The sequence below is a fragment of the Bos taurus genome, chromosome 20, assembly GCF_002263795.3.
Source record: "Bos taurus isolate L1 Dominette 01449 registration number 42190680 breed Hereford chromosome 20, ARS-UCD2.0, whole genome shotgun sequence".
Lineage (NCBI taxonomy): Eukaryota > Metazoa > Chordata > Mammalia > Artiodactyla > Bovidae > Bos > Bos taurus.
Window position 1 is genome coordinate 14,275,683 of NC_037347.1, and position 16,515 is coordinate 14,292,197.

Genomic DNA, 16,515 nt, shown 5'->3' on the forward strand with positions numbered 1-16,515 from the left:
TTCTTTTACAGGTAAAACTCAAGTAACTTGCTGAAATCAAGACTTCAAACTAGTGATTTTCTAAATGTAGAAATTTTCTAAATTTCTCTTATAATAAAAATGGTCCTTTACCTTGAACAGAGCTTTTTCGTCAGTTGACATTGTCAGTAGAGCAACAGGCCTACCTTTGCATGAAATGTTCCCTTGGTGTCTCTTAATTTCCAATTCTATTATTTTCCTCTATTTTTCTGCATTATTCACTGAATAAGGCTTTCTTACCTCTCCTTGTTATTCTTTGGAACTCTGCATTCAATTGGGTATATGTTTCACTTTCTCCTTTGACTTTTACTTCTCCTCTTTTCTCAGCTATTTATAAGGCCTCCTCAGACAACCATCTTGCCTTCTTGCATTTCTTTTTCTTGGGGATAGTTTTGGTCACCGCCTGTTGTACAATGTTATGAACCTCCGTCCATAGCTCTTCAGGCACTCTGTCTATTAGATCTAATCCCTTGCATCTATTTGCCATTTCCAGTGTATAATCATAAGGGATCGATTTGGGTCATACCTGAATGACCTAGTGGTTTTCCCTATTTTCTTCAATTTAAGTCTAAATTTTGCAATAAGGAGTCAATGATCTGAGCCACAATCAGCTCCCAGTCTTGTTTTTGCTGACCATATAGAGCTTCTCCATCTTCATCTGCAAAGAATATAATCAATCTTATTTCAACATTGACCGTCTGATGATGTCCATGTATAGAGTCATCTTTCATGTTGTTGGAAGAGGGTGTTTGCTATGACCAGTGTATTCTCTTGATAAAACTCTGTCAGCCTTTACCCTGCTTCATTTTGCCCTCCAAACGGGCCAAACAGGCCAAATTTGCCTGTTACTCCTGGTATCTCTTGACTTCCTACTTTTGAGTTCCAATCCCCTATGATGAAAAGGACATCTTTTTTTGGTGTTAGTTCTAGAAGGTCTTGTAGGTCTTCATAGAACCATTCAACTTCAGCTTCTTTGGCATTAGTGGTTGGGGCATAGACTTGGATGACTGTGATGTTAAATGGTTTACTTTGGAAATGACCAGAGATAATTCTGTCATTTTTGAGACTGCACCCAAGTACTGCATTTCAGACTCTTTTGTTGACTGTGAGGACTATTCCATTTTCTTCTAAGGGATTCTTGTGTACAGTAGTGAATACAGTGGTCATCTGAATTAAACTTGCCCATTCCTGTCCATTTTAGTTCACTGATTCCTAAAATGTTGATGTTCATTCTTGCCATCTGTTTGACCACATTCAATTTACCTTGATTCATGGACCTAACATTCCAAGTTCCAATGCAATTTTGTTCTTTACAGCATTGGACTTCATTTTTATCACCAGACTTGATATTGTTTCCACTTTGGCCCAACCTCTTCATTCTTTCTGAAGCTATTTCTCCACTCTTCTCCAGTAGCATATTGAATACCTACCAACCTGGAGAGCTCATCTTCCAGTGTCATATCTTTTCACCTTTTCATACTATTCATGTGGTTCCCGAGACAAGAATACTGAAGTGATTTGCCATTCCCTCCTCCAGTGGACTGCGTTTTGTCAGAACCCTCCACCATGACCTGTCTTTGGTGGCCCTGCACAGCATGGCTCATAGTTTCATTGAGTTAGACAAGGCTGTGATCCATGTGAGCATTTTGGTTAGTTTTCTGTATTGTGGTTTTCGTTCTGGAGGCTGACTCATTGGAAAAGACCCTGATGCTGGGAAGGATTGAGGGCAGGAGGAGAAGGAGGTAACAGAGGATGAGATGGTTGGATGGCATCACTGACTCAATGGACATGAGTTTGAGCAAACTCCAGGAGACAGTGAAGGACAGAAAAGTCTGGCTGCTACAGTCCATGGGGGTCACAAAGAGTCAGACATGACTTAGTGACTAAACAACAGTAGAGCAACGTGATATATTCCCCACTAATAATTTCTCCTTTACTAGCTTGAAATTTCATTTTTTCAAATGTTTTTCCTAAAGCAGTGATTCTCAGCTTTGACTGTTCATTGGAATCACTTAGGGAGCTTTAAACAACTTTGACACTCGGTCCTGCCCCTAGATATTCCTATCTAATTGTTTAGGAATATTGCCTGGGCATCAGATTTTTAAAAGCTCTATTGGTAAGTCTAATGTGTAGCCATGGTTAAGTACTGCCTTTGAGGCTGATTGAAGGTTTAGTTAGTCTTCAAACTGCATTCAGATGCAAACACCTCTCGAAGCATTACTCATATCTCTGTTACTAATTGGCTAGTAGTTGAATGCAAAGGTTAATGAGCTTTTGGTATAAGTATCTGGGGTGGAAAAGTAGCTAGAGGCGTCAGAGAAGGGAATGAAAAGAGTGGTAGAATACTAATTAATTTCGCAATTTTGTTTAGTGTGGTCATTGTCCTTGGACTTTTCTTTAGAAAGCTTATTGTAGTTTATTTACATGCTTACTTCTTTACCTAATAAATCATTTATAAGCCTCTAAATAATGCTTTTAAAACTGACTGAAATTGTGTTAAATATCTTATTTTGGCCTTTTGGCTAACTAAGATCAAGTGAAATTATACTAAATAGATTTTCCAAAACCCTTTTTTCTCATTTCAAGTTTCTGTGGTACTTAGGGAGCTAAAATGAATAAGTGATATATATACTCAACCAACTTTAATTTAGACACACAAGTCAGAATATGAGGCCCTTGTTTTAACATTTATGAAAAACTGATAACAAACTTTTTTTTTCTCTTTGTGACTAAAAGTTCTAATCAGAGAAGGCCTTTTATTGTTTTAGGAAATTGTTGTTTTTGTTAGGGAATGAATTTTTGCAAAATGCAGCAGTATTCACAATAATTTCCTCCCCTATCTTTCTAGATGTACTCTCATTTCCCACTATTCAAACCAGTCCCTTTACACCTCACCCCCCGAGTTCTCCTCTTATTTAATACAACCCTTAGACTTTAAAGCTTCCCTGCTTGCAGTGCGGGAGACCCGGTTTGATCCCTGGGTCAGGTAGTCCCCCTGGAGGAGGAAATGACAACCTGTTCCAGTATTCTTGCCTGGGAAATCCCATGGACAGAGGAGCATAGTGGTCTACAGTCCGTGGGTCACAAAGAGTCAGACAGGACTGAGAAACTAACAAAGACTTTAAAGCAAAGCGTTCCAAAACCAATTAACAGAGTTGATGCTGTACTGTTGTACCTGTTCTGTTACAAAAGAAATCTTAAGGATGCTTTAGTTGTGCCAAGAAAGGTCAGCAATACATATGTATTTTAATGTATTAGTTTTACATTTCAGAGAAGGCAATGGCACCCCACTCCAGTACTCTTGCCTGGAAAATCCCCTGGATGGAGGAGCCTCGTGGGCTGCAGTCCATGCGGTCGCTAGGAGTCGGAATGACTGAGCGACTTCACTTTCACTTTTCACTTTCATGCATTGGAGAAGGAAACAGCAACCCACTCCAGTGTTCTTGCCTGGAGAATCCCAGGGACGGGGGAGCCTGGTGGGCTGCCGTCTGTGGGGTCGCACAGAGTCGGACACCACTGATGCGACTTAGCAGCAGCAGCAGTTTTACATTTATACTCTAAATACACAGTCTTTGTCCTGCAATCAGGTCTATTGACACTTCTGATTACTTTCTCCAAATTGTTTTGTCTAGGCTTTTCAATTTCTTTCTCTTTGTATTGAAGTACAAAAATTATATACCAGTTTGGTCAGGTTTCTGCTGACAAAGGCATCTCTCTGCTAGCCATTCATTACTTAGCAGCTCAGGGGAAAAAAAGAAAAAGATAAGCTAAAGCTATGCTTAGATGGAGGACTGGAAGAGGGAGACAGATTTATGTTTAGAGGCAATTTTGATTTTGTTTGATGATCAAAGAGCACAGGTTTTTCTTATACAATGGAGTGTTTAAGGAGTGTTTCTGATCAGTTGTCTTTGACTATTTAAAATGTTATCAGTTTTCCTTTTACATTTACATAGTCTGTTTAATTTTATTATATATTTGATGCCTAAATTTTATATAGATGCTTATTTTACTTGTTATTCTTTTTCCTCCCTGGATATCATCTTAAGCTTAATGTGTGTGTGTGTGTGTGTGTGTGTGAATAGCATATAAATTTTAAAAAGAAATTCTATGTTTTTCCTCTTTCTAAGACAGATTTTTTTATTTTACTCTGTGGTTTTACCTGGCTCACCTAGATTCTTGTATGTATTGGAACTGGTTTCTACTTTTTAAGATTTTTAAGATGCTTTACATAGTTTCCAGTTACTAGTTTGTATTTTCCTGATTTAGGGTCATATTTTTCACACCGCACTGTGGTTCCCCAGGACTCTACAGCACACTCACAGAGGCACTACTGAATATTGTACATTTTCAATGCAAACACAATGACATGGGTCATACACTACACAGAGTTGTTTGGACCTAACTATTTAATAAGTGAAGCTCTTATTTTTTTCTTCCTGGGAGAGCTGTGAAAAAATTACTGGGACACTAATGGTGCTGTGAACCAAGAAAATTTGAGAACTCTTGATTTAAACTAAAATGAGTATCAGTAAAGTTGAACAAAAATTAGTCACCTCACTTCCTTTCAGTAGATGGTGAATTTTATTTCATAAGAGGAAAAAATGTATAAAAACTCCTTATTCAGGGTCTTAGTGATGTTCAGTTTAAAAATGGAGACTCGTATGCACTTTCATTAAGAAACTAGAGATTTTGAATAGTATGTAATTTTCTCCTTCATATCTATATTATTTCTTCTGACGTGCCCTGCTTGAACATGTTTCCTTCCTCTGTTTCTGCTAGTTCAGTTTCAAGTGATTAAAACAAAAGAAAAGAAAGGAAGAAAGGGAAAAGGAAAAAAAAAAAACAAAACTATATATTTAAAAGAGCCCCAGTAGCAAATTCTTCTTTGCAATTTACTACCTAACAAGTTTATGTAATAATATACACTATTCTATTTACTAATAATAGACTTTTCAGATTGCTTTAGTGAATCTTTCATGCAGATTACCTGGTCCCTTTAGAAAGTTAGATATTTCTACGTTGTTTCTATAGAAGCACTTAATGTTATGTATTTTATTGTTTTCAAGAATAATGCAACACAACCATAATTGTGCACTTAAAAATAAAATAAATCCATTCTAAAATAACAATTTTGAAAAGTAATTATTAGAAAAATATAATGCAGTCCTTATGCCAGTATAATATCTGGCTGAAAGAGACCAGCTCTCAAAGGACTAGATAAAACAGAGGCAAATGCTTTATATATTCACAGATGTCCTTTTAATTTCTTTGCTGATTCTGTTAGTGATGTTAAATATGCCTAAGATATTTAACATCACTAATAATGGTCATTTGACATTATTAGTGAACTAACAATATGCTTCATACAAACAAGGGTTTTGAAACTTGACTTTTATAGACCTAGTAAATAATTGGAGAAGGAAATGGCAACCCACACCAGTGTTCTTACCTGGAGAATCCCAGGGACAGCGGAGCCTGGTGGGGCTGGTGTCTATGGGGTCGCACAGAGTCGGACACGACTGAAGTGACTTAGCAGCAGTAGCAGCAGCAGCAAAGATAATAATGACTAACACTTGTATTGCAGCTTATAAATGATGCATACACTGTAACTTGGAAACAAACTCAAAGTGGATGGGGTCCTAAAATGAAACAGAGGAAAACAAAATTCAATTATTTTTCGAGTTTCAAGATAGACTTGACTGGAATGAAGTGTGAAAGACATTAATAAGTCAATAATTGTTTTCTTCCCTTTGCTTTAGAAATTACCATTCATAAGTTACTTTCAGAGTTAAGTAAAAGATAAGAGATGGAAATTTTAGTTTGAATAATTAAAAGCATATTAGTCATTGTCATTTCTTTCCCTTTGAAGAAATATAGTTATATAATTAGTTTTTAAGAAAAATCCCCTATAAAAGATATTTTCTGTTTAAGGTTGTATTGTGTTCTGTTTGAAACTACGAGGGTCCTGTTACATTTGGTTCCTTTATATACCAAACTTAGACATAAAGCACATCACTGTGATACTTTTAATGACACAAGGCCTTTGTAAAAAGTGACTTGAGTTTACAAGGAATTAAAGATTTGCATGAGCTTTGTTCGTTATTCCCTAATTTTCGCTTTGCTCTTTGAAAACTAAATTATTTGTTAGACTAGACAATAGTCTGTCATTGTACTGACTGTAGCATTACCCTAGTCACTCTTTCTCATCATCCCCTTCTTTCAATTAACTTTCAGTGTTGAGAAGGAAGTGTACACTTTAACATATGGGGTTAGTTGTACCAGGCTCATAGCTGGGCACTTGTGAATATCACAGCTCCTAAAAGCCTATGCTATGTAGAGGAGAGTGAAAAAGCTGGCTTAAAACTCAGAGTTCAAAAAATGAAGATCATGGCACTCAGCCTCATCACTTCATGGCAAATAGATGGGGAAACAATGGAAATAGTGACAGACTTTATTTTCTTGGGCTCCAAAATCACTGTAGATGATGACTGCAGCCATGAAATTCAAAGATGCTTGCTCCTTGGAAGAAAAGCTATGACAAGCCTAGACCGCATATTAAAAAGCAGAGACATCACTTTGCTGACCAAGGTCTGTCTAGTCAAAGCTATGGTTTTTTCGTTAGTCATGTATGGATGTGAGAGTTGGACCATAAAGAAGCCTGAGCACTGAAGAATCAATGCTTTTGAATTGTGGTGTTGGAGAAGACTCTTAAGAGTCCCTTGGACTGCAAGATCAAACCAGTCAACCCTAAAGGAAATCAATCCTGAATATTCACTGGAGGGACTGATGCTGAGGCTGAAGTTCCAATACTTAGGTCAGCTGATGCAAAGAGCTGACTTATTGGAAAAGACCCTGATGCTGGGAAAGACTGAAGCAGAAGGAGAAGGGGACGACAGAGAACAAGATTTTTAGATGGCATCACCAACTTGATGGACATGAGTTTCAGCAAGCTCCAGGAGTTGGTGATGGATAGGGAAGCCTGGTGTGCTGCATGCAGTCCATGGGGTCTCAAAGAGCTGTACATCACTGAGCAAATGAGAAACAAATGTTGCCATCGACTGCACTTAGCTCAGTTCTCATGTAACATGCCCTTCACAGGAGTATTCTGCTAGGTAAACTCATACTCTTGGCTGATTCACAATTCTGAAAGCTAATATGTTTTTTCTTTTATTTCTCTATTTCTATTTATCATTTTCCTTATATGGCTTCCTCTATGGAATATACATTCTAAAAAATTCTTTGAATTCTACTCTGTATTTTCAATATAATTTAAGCTTTCTAACTTCTTGTAAAAAATCTTGCATATGCAAGTTTAGTTTTAGAATCTGACATTTTTTACTGTTTACCCTTGCATACTGTGGCTTGCGTTTTCTCTAATGTTAAGATTTATAACTGAGGGAAAGAAGTCTCTGCTAACCTAAAATATTCCTCCTAATGCTGTTTTCCTTCCTCTTTCATTTTGTTTCTATTGCTTTAGAGATTGTGTTCTTCCTTAACATAAATAGGGCCTGCATATATATTTACTCACTGAAAAACTTGGGTAGGGCTGAAAGCAATGTTTGAGTGCATTCCTGTTGTATTAATGATCTGTGTATCAAGGGTCATGTTTGACTTCACAGAAATTTTGTCCCGAATCTCATTTTTGACCGTCATAACATTATGCATGTTTACAAGGTATTATGAATAAAATACTTTTGGGAAAAAAATAAAGCTTCTTATAATGATAAGCATTATCACAATTTTATAGTATTTTATGATATTACTACTCCCATTTTTTTATGTAAACAAAATTAAGATTTTATTTTAAAAACATACAGCTTGTTTATGATTGTGTCCTTGTTATAATTTAAATCTGAAATATTTGCTCTTTGGTTCCAAGAAAAGGATTTTACATATAATTAAAGAAAAGCTTTTTTATTTGGTAAATAAGTAAAAGAAGCTCAAAATCATCTTATACTCTAGCATCATTCCTCTAAGATTTTTAATGAAATACCCTAAACAATAAACTCCTACTAAAGTTCATGGAAATACCTTTTTAGTATAATGTGCGTTAATTCTTTATATTAAGAAACTTGCCTCTCATAAAGTCTTTTATTTCTAGTGTTCTGCCTCTTGACATGTCTGACTCCTTTGATACATACCTCACACTGCTAAGAACTGAGACATTTAAACAACTCAAAACCAAATGGAATCTATCAAATGCTGTTCTCCAGACTTATATTCTGTAGAATACAGGGGAAAAGCAGACACAGAAGGGGGAAAAATGGAAAATTGAATTGGGGGGGAAAAAAAGAAAAGCCAACTTTCATAGAATTTTGGATCTGAAAGAAACATTAGAAATCATTTAATTTTTTTAATCTCATTATACAAAGGAGAATAAAAACTTGCCGTAGATCATTTACCTACACTGCTAGAACTCAAAAAAAGGTGGTAACTAAACATGGCAGAAATTGGACTGAGAAAAAAATATCATAAAAAGATAAAGTGAAAGGAGATAACCACATAGACATTTGGCTATGAGAATTCTTAAGATCCACGAATATCAAAGAAAAAGGAATCAGACAGCAGCTTAACAAAATGAGAGGACTATAAAATTAACAATATTAGGTCTGAAAAGGCATGATCTTATTAGATAAGGTAGCTTCCATAATATAATGGTAATTGCCTTATCCTCTCCCTTCCTTATTAACGTAATCTCATTGAAGTCAAGTCTGTCTCACTCATTTTCCCCCTTATAGAATATCCATGACTTAGACTTAGTAGGAATTCAATGAGTTAAGTTAGATTCTTTCCATGGAAGAGATTACTGTTAATTTGTAATGAGTAGTAGGAATTCCCTCTAAGGATAATATGATTTCCAATAAACACAGTATTTGTATGCTCCACCTTATCTATCACTAAACACAGTTGCTCTAGAAAAATAAATATTTTTAGAGCCTCATTTTCCTTTTCTTAATCCTGCTTTCTTAAGATGTTTAATTTTCCTCAAGACAGAAGGGAAGACACTGGAAAGAGAGAGAAAGGAAACCTTTGGAAGATAAAAAAACTAGCACGAGGCTTTTCAGAAGAAGGAAGCAATTGGGTGGAGCTGATTGGTACCCTGATGCCAGCTGTTAGATCCAAGGCAGATGGGCTTTGCTCTGCCCTACAAATGCTTATGTCTGGCCAATAATCACAGCACAGCAACCAGATTCCAGCTGTGAAAGGCAGAGCAGAGAGACATTTTTTTTTTCCCTGGCACTTGTTGCTCTCTGGATGCTATCTGCACTAAAGATTTAGATTAAATTAATATTGTTGGCCATATGTTCTGTATACTGTGGTTATATAGTGTTGTCTTGGTTGCTAGCTACTTTGGATGCTGTGGTTAAGCAAATTGTTGCCTTAGCCACCAACCACATTTTTACTATAAGCTCTGACTTACTAACCTCCCCCCTCTTCTTCAGAAAAACTATTTCCTGGGTAAATACGATGTGCTTTGCCACTAGATTAAATTATCTAAGTGTTGATTAGCCCATCAATCCTAAAGTTGCACTTTTTCTCTTATACTCACATGTAGTTATAGACTACACACTTACCAAATGAATGGTCTAGAACTGAAATGCTGGTTCTTATGAGTAGATTTGAGAAGACCTAAAATATCTTTCTCTTGCCCTTAACGTCTCTTCCATCCTTCTTAGTTTAATACATGTCATTCTTTTAAATGAAATTCAAGTGGTAATTTGATGACAAAATGATGAATTGCCCTGTTCAGTTCAGTTCAGTATCTCAGTCATGTCTGACTCTTTGCAACCCCATGTACTGCAGCACACCAGGCTTCCCTGTCCATTACCAACTCCCAGAGCTTGCTCAAACTCATGTCCATCGAGTCGGCGATGCCATCCAACCATCTCATTCTCTGTCATCCCCTTCTCCCCTGCCTTCAATCTTTCCCAGCATCAGGGTCTTTCCAATGAGTCAGTTCTTTGCATCAGGTAGCCAAAGGATTGGAGCTTCAGCTTCATCATCAGTCCTTCCAATGAATATTAGGGATTGATTTCCTTTAGGATTGACTGGTTTGATCTTGCAGTCCAAGGGACTCTCAAGAGTCTTCTCCAACACCACAGTTCAAAAATATCAATTCTTTGGCGCTCAGCTTTCTTTATGGTCCAACTCTCACATCCATACGTGACTACTGAAAAAACCATACCTTTGACTAGACAGATCTTTGTCAGCAAAATAATATCTCTTGCTTTTTAATACGCTGTCTAGGTTGGTCATAGCTTTTCTTTCAAGGAGCAAGCGTCTTTTAATTTCATGGCTGCCTCACCATCTACAGTGATTTTGGAGCCCAAGAAAATAAAGTCTGTGACTATTGCCATTGTTTCCCTATCTATTTGCCTTGAAGTAATGGGACCGGATGCCAGATCTTAGTTTATTGATCATGGCATTTGAAAACAATGCCCTGAGAAAAGCAATAAATTGCTAAATATTTTTACACATGTATGTATAAAGTGATTTAATTATCTGAAAGAAGAGAGATGGGACATAAGAACTCTGAGCAGCTTATAAGAGGGATAAAAGAGGGACTGAAAAGGATGCAAGAAATGAAAAGGAGGAAAGTTCTCTAAAGTGTTCACTCAGGGTTGGCCCTATGACTGCAACTGCTGAGCAAAAGACCCTGTATTCTTGAACCATCACCATTTCCTAGAATAAGCACAGAAGATGAAGGATCCATCCAGGACTTCTTGCTCATTTTCCTATGGTATATGCTATTTCAAAATACTAAATGCCATTTCTTCATGTGTACCTTGAGCAGTGATTCAAGCTATGTACTCCTTCCTCCTATTGGACAACATAACTTTTGATAGGCACGTAGATCATCTGTAACCTTTAACTATTGGCAGAAATGAAATAAAAGATCTGTCAAATTTAAGCTTCCAAGCTAAAAATAAAGGTTATGTTTCTGTGTTAAGAAGCATGTTTGCTGTTCTGTAGCTCAAATGGTAAAGAATCTTCCTTCAACGCAGGACACCCAGGTTTGATTCCTGGGTCAGGAAGATCCTCTGGTGAAGGGAATGGCAATCCACTCCAGTATTCTTGCCTGGAGAATGAACAGAGGAGGCTGGAGGGCTACAATCTATGGAATTGCAGAGTCGGACACGACTGAGCAACTAACACTACTACTACTACTAATCAAAATGATAAAGTAAAAGACTCTAAACAGGATACACTCATTTTAGAGTTTAGAGTAAATGTATATTGGTAGTGATATCTTTGTACTTAAATTTAGTAATATGAAAGCAGCAAAGTTTTTTTGTTTTTACAAGGAAGAGGAATTGCATTTAAAAACAGAATTAGGTATAGAATTTGCATGCCTGTAACTTCAGGTGTTTAAGAATAAAATATAATTAGTGCAGTTTTAAGTCTGACCAATTAAATTCTGCTGAACATCTGAATATCTCCAGAGGATATGGGCACTAAACCACCAGAACTTTATTTTTGATTAGGCATATACTGACTGGTCATACAGATATTTTATGTTTTGGGTTATAAACTATACGTCTTCAGATTTGAAAGCATAGTGGTTTTGTGTAACCGGATGTAATTATTCCCAAAAAGGTTTAAATCAATTTCTTAGCAATGTTTTACAGATTACTTTGAAAGAAGCTATGTACAAGAGGGTTAATCATATAAAAAGATTCTAAACTCAATCATTTATCTTGTTGACTTAGTTTAGATTATTTCCAGTTGATTTAAATTTTCTAATGCTAAAAGCTGAATTTTCCTTAATCCATAAGTATGTATTGAAAAATCCATTCAGTTAAGTGCATTGCCTTAGAGAGTTACTCGGTTGCTACTGACTTAAAAAGAAAAAAAATCTAAACCTACCAAGTGTGGGGGGTATAAGTTGGAAGATTTGTGCTGTTGAAGGAAGATAGTTCAGCATTTTAGGAAGATTTGAAATAGATTACTGGTATAGTCAGTTCTTGACTGTGAAATACCACACTGTCTAATGTGGCATTTTAGAAGAAAATTAATAAAAGATGAATGCAAGGAAAATGTATCTTTGTAAAACAGTTATTTCAGCTGCTTATTCAAGAACTTTAATTTTTGCTTCATAAAAAATAGCTTTCTGAAATTATGAAACTGAAATGCACCCCTAAATATTCTAAATTCTAGTTGTTAAGAAACTAGACATGAGAAAATTAAGTCAATTTGTAATTCTTCACACTTAGCTCAGTATCGCATAAAGAAGTACAGTGCCTTGTATTCAGTAATTATTCTCCATTGAATGAATGAATGGATGAGTGAAAGAATGAATGACCCACTAACCATGTTTAGCTGGCATTTTTAGTTTGTGTACTATTAATTTTAACTACTGGATCCCATCAAAGAATAAAATAGCCTTAAAAATAAAGATCCAAAGCAAAGATATGAGATTGTGGATAATTTTTATTTTGCTCTTTCTGGTTTTGTGTATTTTCCAAATTTTTGACAATTAATGTTATGTAGCTGAATTTTTTTCAAGATCATACATGGATAGAATTTATCTTAAAATCAAGTGTAAATCTTACCTCTAATAACTAGTATCTCATCTGTGATTCAAATTGCAGAGGCCTTGCTTTTATAATTAAGGCTACTTTTAAAAACGAATATCATTATAACCAAACAACATTTCTAAGATTTTTTAAGGAAGTAGAATTTTATCTTAACCTGTAGAAACTGAATTGATATTTCTGCCACTGATATCAAGCAATATCAGTCCCATTTTGTAGTGTTGAAAATGTTTATCCTCCCTCAATAAACATAAAATTAAATTAAAATTAAAAGCTTATGCTTTTCTGAAAAACACCCAAGGTACTAGATTGAATGACAACTTTCTTATTGTAAGTATAATCGTATTTTTTTAAATTATTAAACATATTTATAAAAATTAATTTAAGTTGTAAGTCCTTCGTGTAAGTGGATATTTTGAGTCTCCCCACTTCAAGTATAATCATATTTGAATGACTTTTTAAAAATAACCATGCTAACCTATAAAAACAATTCCCTGCTCTTCCTGATAGGAACAAAGTATTGAAGCCGGGCGGATATATATTCTGAGCCATTGTGGCATTTGGTAGTTGAATCCGATGACTAATAATAGAGATTTTTGTCTAGGTGAATCACATGGACTTAGTTATCTGCCCACTGGGATGACACAATGAGGAGCTATCTGGTAAATATTGTGGAACATCTGTGAATGGGTCAAAGATATGCCTAATGTGAATCATTCTTCCCTCAAAAATCTTAAGTTTAATAGTAAAAAAATTCCAAACTGTTGTTGCATAAACTGAGATGTTTGGCCTCTTCAATGGGTTGGGAAGGAATGAATACAACACATACTCTGAGACATTTTGCCAGTAAGTTGTTTGGCTGTGCTTTAAAGCTCTAAATTTAGGAAAACCAAGAAACTTGTTGAAGATGATTAGTGAGAACCACTGCAAGTAATCAAATACATCTTCTTTAACTGCTCACCACCATTATGGAGACTATGGGACTTAATTGTTTTCCCTATCAGGGAAATAGATTTCCTATCTTCAAATTCAAAGGGCTTAGTTAAAAGTGTGCAAAGCCTGATAGCTGTGGCACTCCCATCTGCAGAGGTCTCATGCATGTAAGGGAGCTTGAGGAAGTATTTAGTGCATACCTCTTTAGGTGACAGTTTCCTTCATCGAATGGTCCTGCTTCACATTGATTTCTCTAATCTGGGGTCAAACTCTTTTCTTTAGAGCACTGTAGAAGCAACTGAGAAAAAAAGAAAAACTGAAAGTTTATGTAGGTTTAGCCTGGTATGAAGCTGTAGTTTCCTGGATACAGCTAATGCTGCTTTTACAACTGGTTCTGGGTAATTTAGCCTACCTGGTTAGAGAAATGAGGTGGGTGGTTAGTGGGGGTAGCTTAGTTTGTGCTTTTATTTTTAGTTCTGGGAGTAAGCTACTACCCACATAAGATCTGAAATATTTAGCATTGTCTTGTAGATTGACTTTTCTCTGAGACTTTGACAAACCTTATCTTTGCTTCTTTTGATTCTTCCCCACTGAAGAGAAAATGAATCTGCACCAAGTCTATTTCCAGGCATGCTTACAAATAAGAGTGTGTTTGTGTGTGTCCTTGTATTTTGTGAAATGTGAGCAAGTTGTGGTGGATATCTTTGCCAAAAATAATGAACATATTTAGAATTTTACAACTTTTATGAGAACATTTTTAGCTGTGGCAAACAAGTTATATAGACCAATATTTAAGGATGAAAAGTATTCTGTAAGTTAATATTTGATGGAATATGTATATATCTGTTTGATGATGGTGTGATCAACAAGGCCAGCTCTACAAAAGCAAACCGATTACTTAATGGGTTGCAGTTCAAAGAGGCTCACTGCTGTCTTTAAATTCTAGACTTTGTGGACTTTCAGAGAAATAAACCTTTTTTAAATGGAAGGGAGAAAAATGAAATGTGTGAATGTTATGTGTTCCTAACAGAGACTAAATTGATTGGATTTGTCCTACAAAATATTAAAATGTAAATTTGTCCCTAATGTTTTGTTTTTAAATAGATCTACAATCATTGTTTTGCATTGAAATGTATATTCATACACTTTATCTAATGATATTTTGGGAAAATAAAGTTTCTTTTTTTAAAGGAAAGCATGAAGAAGAATATACATATGGATATACCAATTGTTTAAAATTACCAATAGTTTCTTTTCTGAACTTGAAAACAGTTATGTTTCTAAGTATGAGAACAGTGATTTTGCCTAAATTTGCAATATAATGACCAAGACTTCTCTCCTTTTTAGAGAAGCAGTCAAGTATTCTGGAACAGATAAGACAGCATGGATCCAGTGAGGTTGATTCCCCACAGAGGAAAGCTATGCATACCTAACTTACTGGAAGGTAAACTACTCTTCAATTAATGATGTCCTCCTTTTCTCAAGGTGTCCAAAGACAGGAGGTGGTCTGTAAAAGGTTGGATGACAACTCCATTGTCCAGAACAATTACTGTGACCCTGATAGTAAGCCACCTGAAAATCAAAGAACCTGCAACACTGAGCCCTGCCCACCTGAGTAAGTAAGAGAAGTGAGAAATATTTTCAAGTGCAAAGAGAAAAACATTAGATATTCTTATCTGGAAACATACATTCATATGATATTCATAAATTAAGCTAAGAAAATCAAGTAAAACATCACAGAGGGTAGGATTTTTATTTCTATTTATTCACAAAATTTTGTAAGTAACCCCTTTAGAGCAGGGGTTTAATCTACTGATTAATCTACTGTCCGACTCTTTGCGACCCCATGAATTGCAGCATGCCAGCCTTCCTGTCCATCACCAACTCCCAGAGTTCACTCAAACCCATGTCCATTGAGTCGGACAGTAGATTAATCAGTAGATTAATCCTGGCATAGTGCTGGCAGTTGTCATATTTCCTTAATTCTAAAGCACATATCCTTCGCATTTTAACATCTCTGAAATTAGATTCATTTTGCAGTTGATGGTGTCTTAAAATAATAATCAGCATTATTTTTGTTTAATGGTATATAAAATAGTGATATCTTAGATTCATTAAACTATAAAAGATTGGCATGCAATCCTATCTTTTCTAGATATTTATCTTAAAGGCTTAAAGACTTTTTTAGTTGTTTAGAAATATTCAGTAATGGAATATCAGTGCTTTAATTTGCTGACCCGGTTTTAAATTCTGTCATCCTAAAGCATCTTGTCTTCTAAGTGTTGAGCACAGGCATAGAAGTGTACTTCAGGCCCTTTCCATTGATTAATGTAGCAATTACAACTCACTATAAAGGGAGGCAGAAGAAGAGAGCCCATCCATCTTAATGATGACTTTTAAAAAATTCAAAAATATGAGACATGCTATCAGTGGCCACACTCTATAATATGAAAGAAAGGTTTTTTGATTGAGCAAAAGGCAATAATTATGTGCAAAAAGACAAAGATAATGATTTAATCCTTGTCTTGAATGGAAGACAGAACATGTATGGAAAGCATTTCATTCTTGTTTGAAAAATCAGAGTAACCATTATCCCAAGGTTAGCTAATTATTCCCAACATGAAATTGATTTAAAAAAAAAAAAAGAAAGTAGGCAAAGGAATTTATGTATTCCAGGCTCTCTAGAACTAGAAAGGGAAATTCTATAACAAAGTAATTATTTCTCTAAAAGTAAGAGTCACAAAAATCTGAGACTTAAAATGGATAAAGAATTCTGGCCCCTTGAGAGTCCCTTGGACTGCAAGGAGGTCCAACCAGTCCATCCTAAAGGAGATCAGTCCTAGGTGTTCAAGGAAGGACTGATGCTAAAGCTGAAACTCCAATACTTTGGCCACCTCATGTGAAGAGTTGACTTATTGGAAAAGACCCTGATGCTGGGAGGGATTGGGGGCAGGAGGAGGAGGGGACGACAGAGGATGAGATGGTTAGATGGCATCACCGACTCAATGGACATGGGTTTGAGTGAACT

General features: G+C 35.8%; 1 protein-coding gene across 5 annotated transcripts in view; it reads left to right on the forward strand.

Annotated features, from left to right (window-relative positions):
- The window catches only part of ADAMTS6 (ADAM metallopeptidase with thrombospondin type 1 motif 6), a 429,734-nt gene that overhangs the window by 220,375 nt on the left and 192,844 nt on the right, over nt 1-16,515 (forward strand). For all 5 annotated transcript variants that reach the window (XR_009491879.1, XR_009491881.1, XR_009491880.1 and 2 more), the window contains exon 20: nt 14,973-15,102. Coding sequence is in view for 1 of the 5 variants with exons in the window: in NM_001193016.1 (NP_001179945.1) it covers nt 14,973-15,102 (130 nt within the window). In the remaining 4 variants the exon portion in view is untranslated. The remainder of the gene's footprint in view (nt 1-14,972; nt 15,103-16,515) is intronic.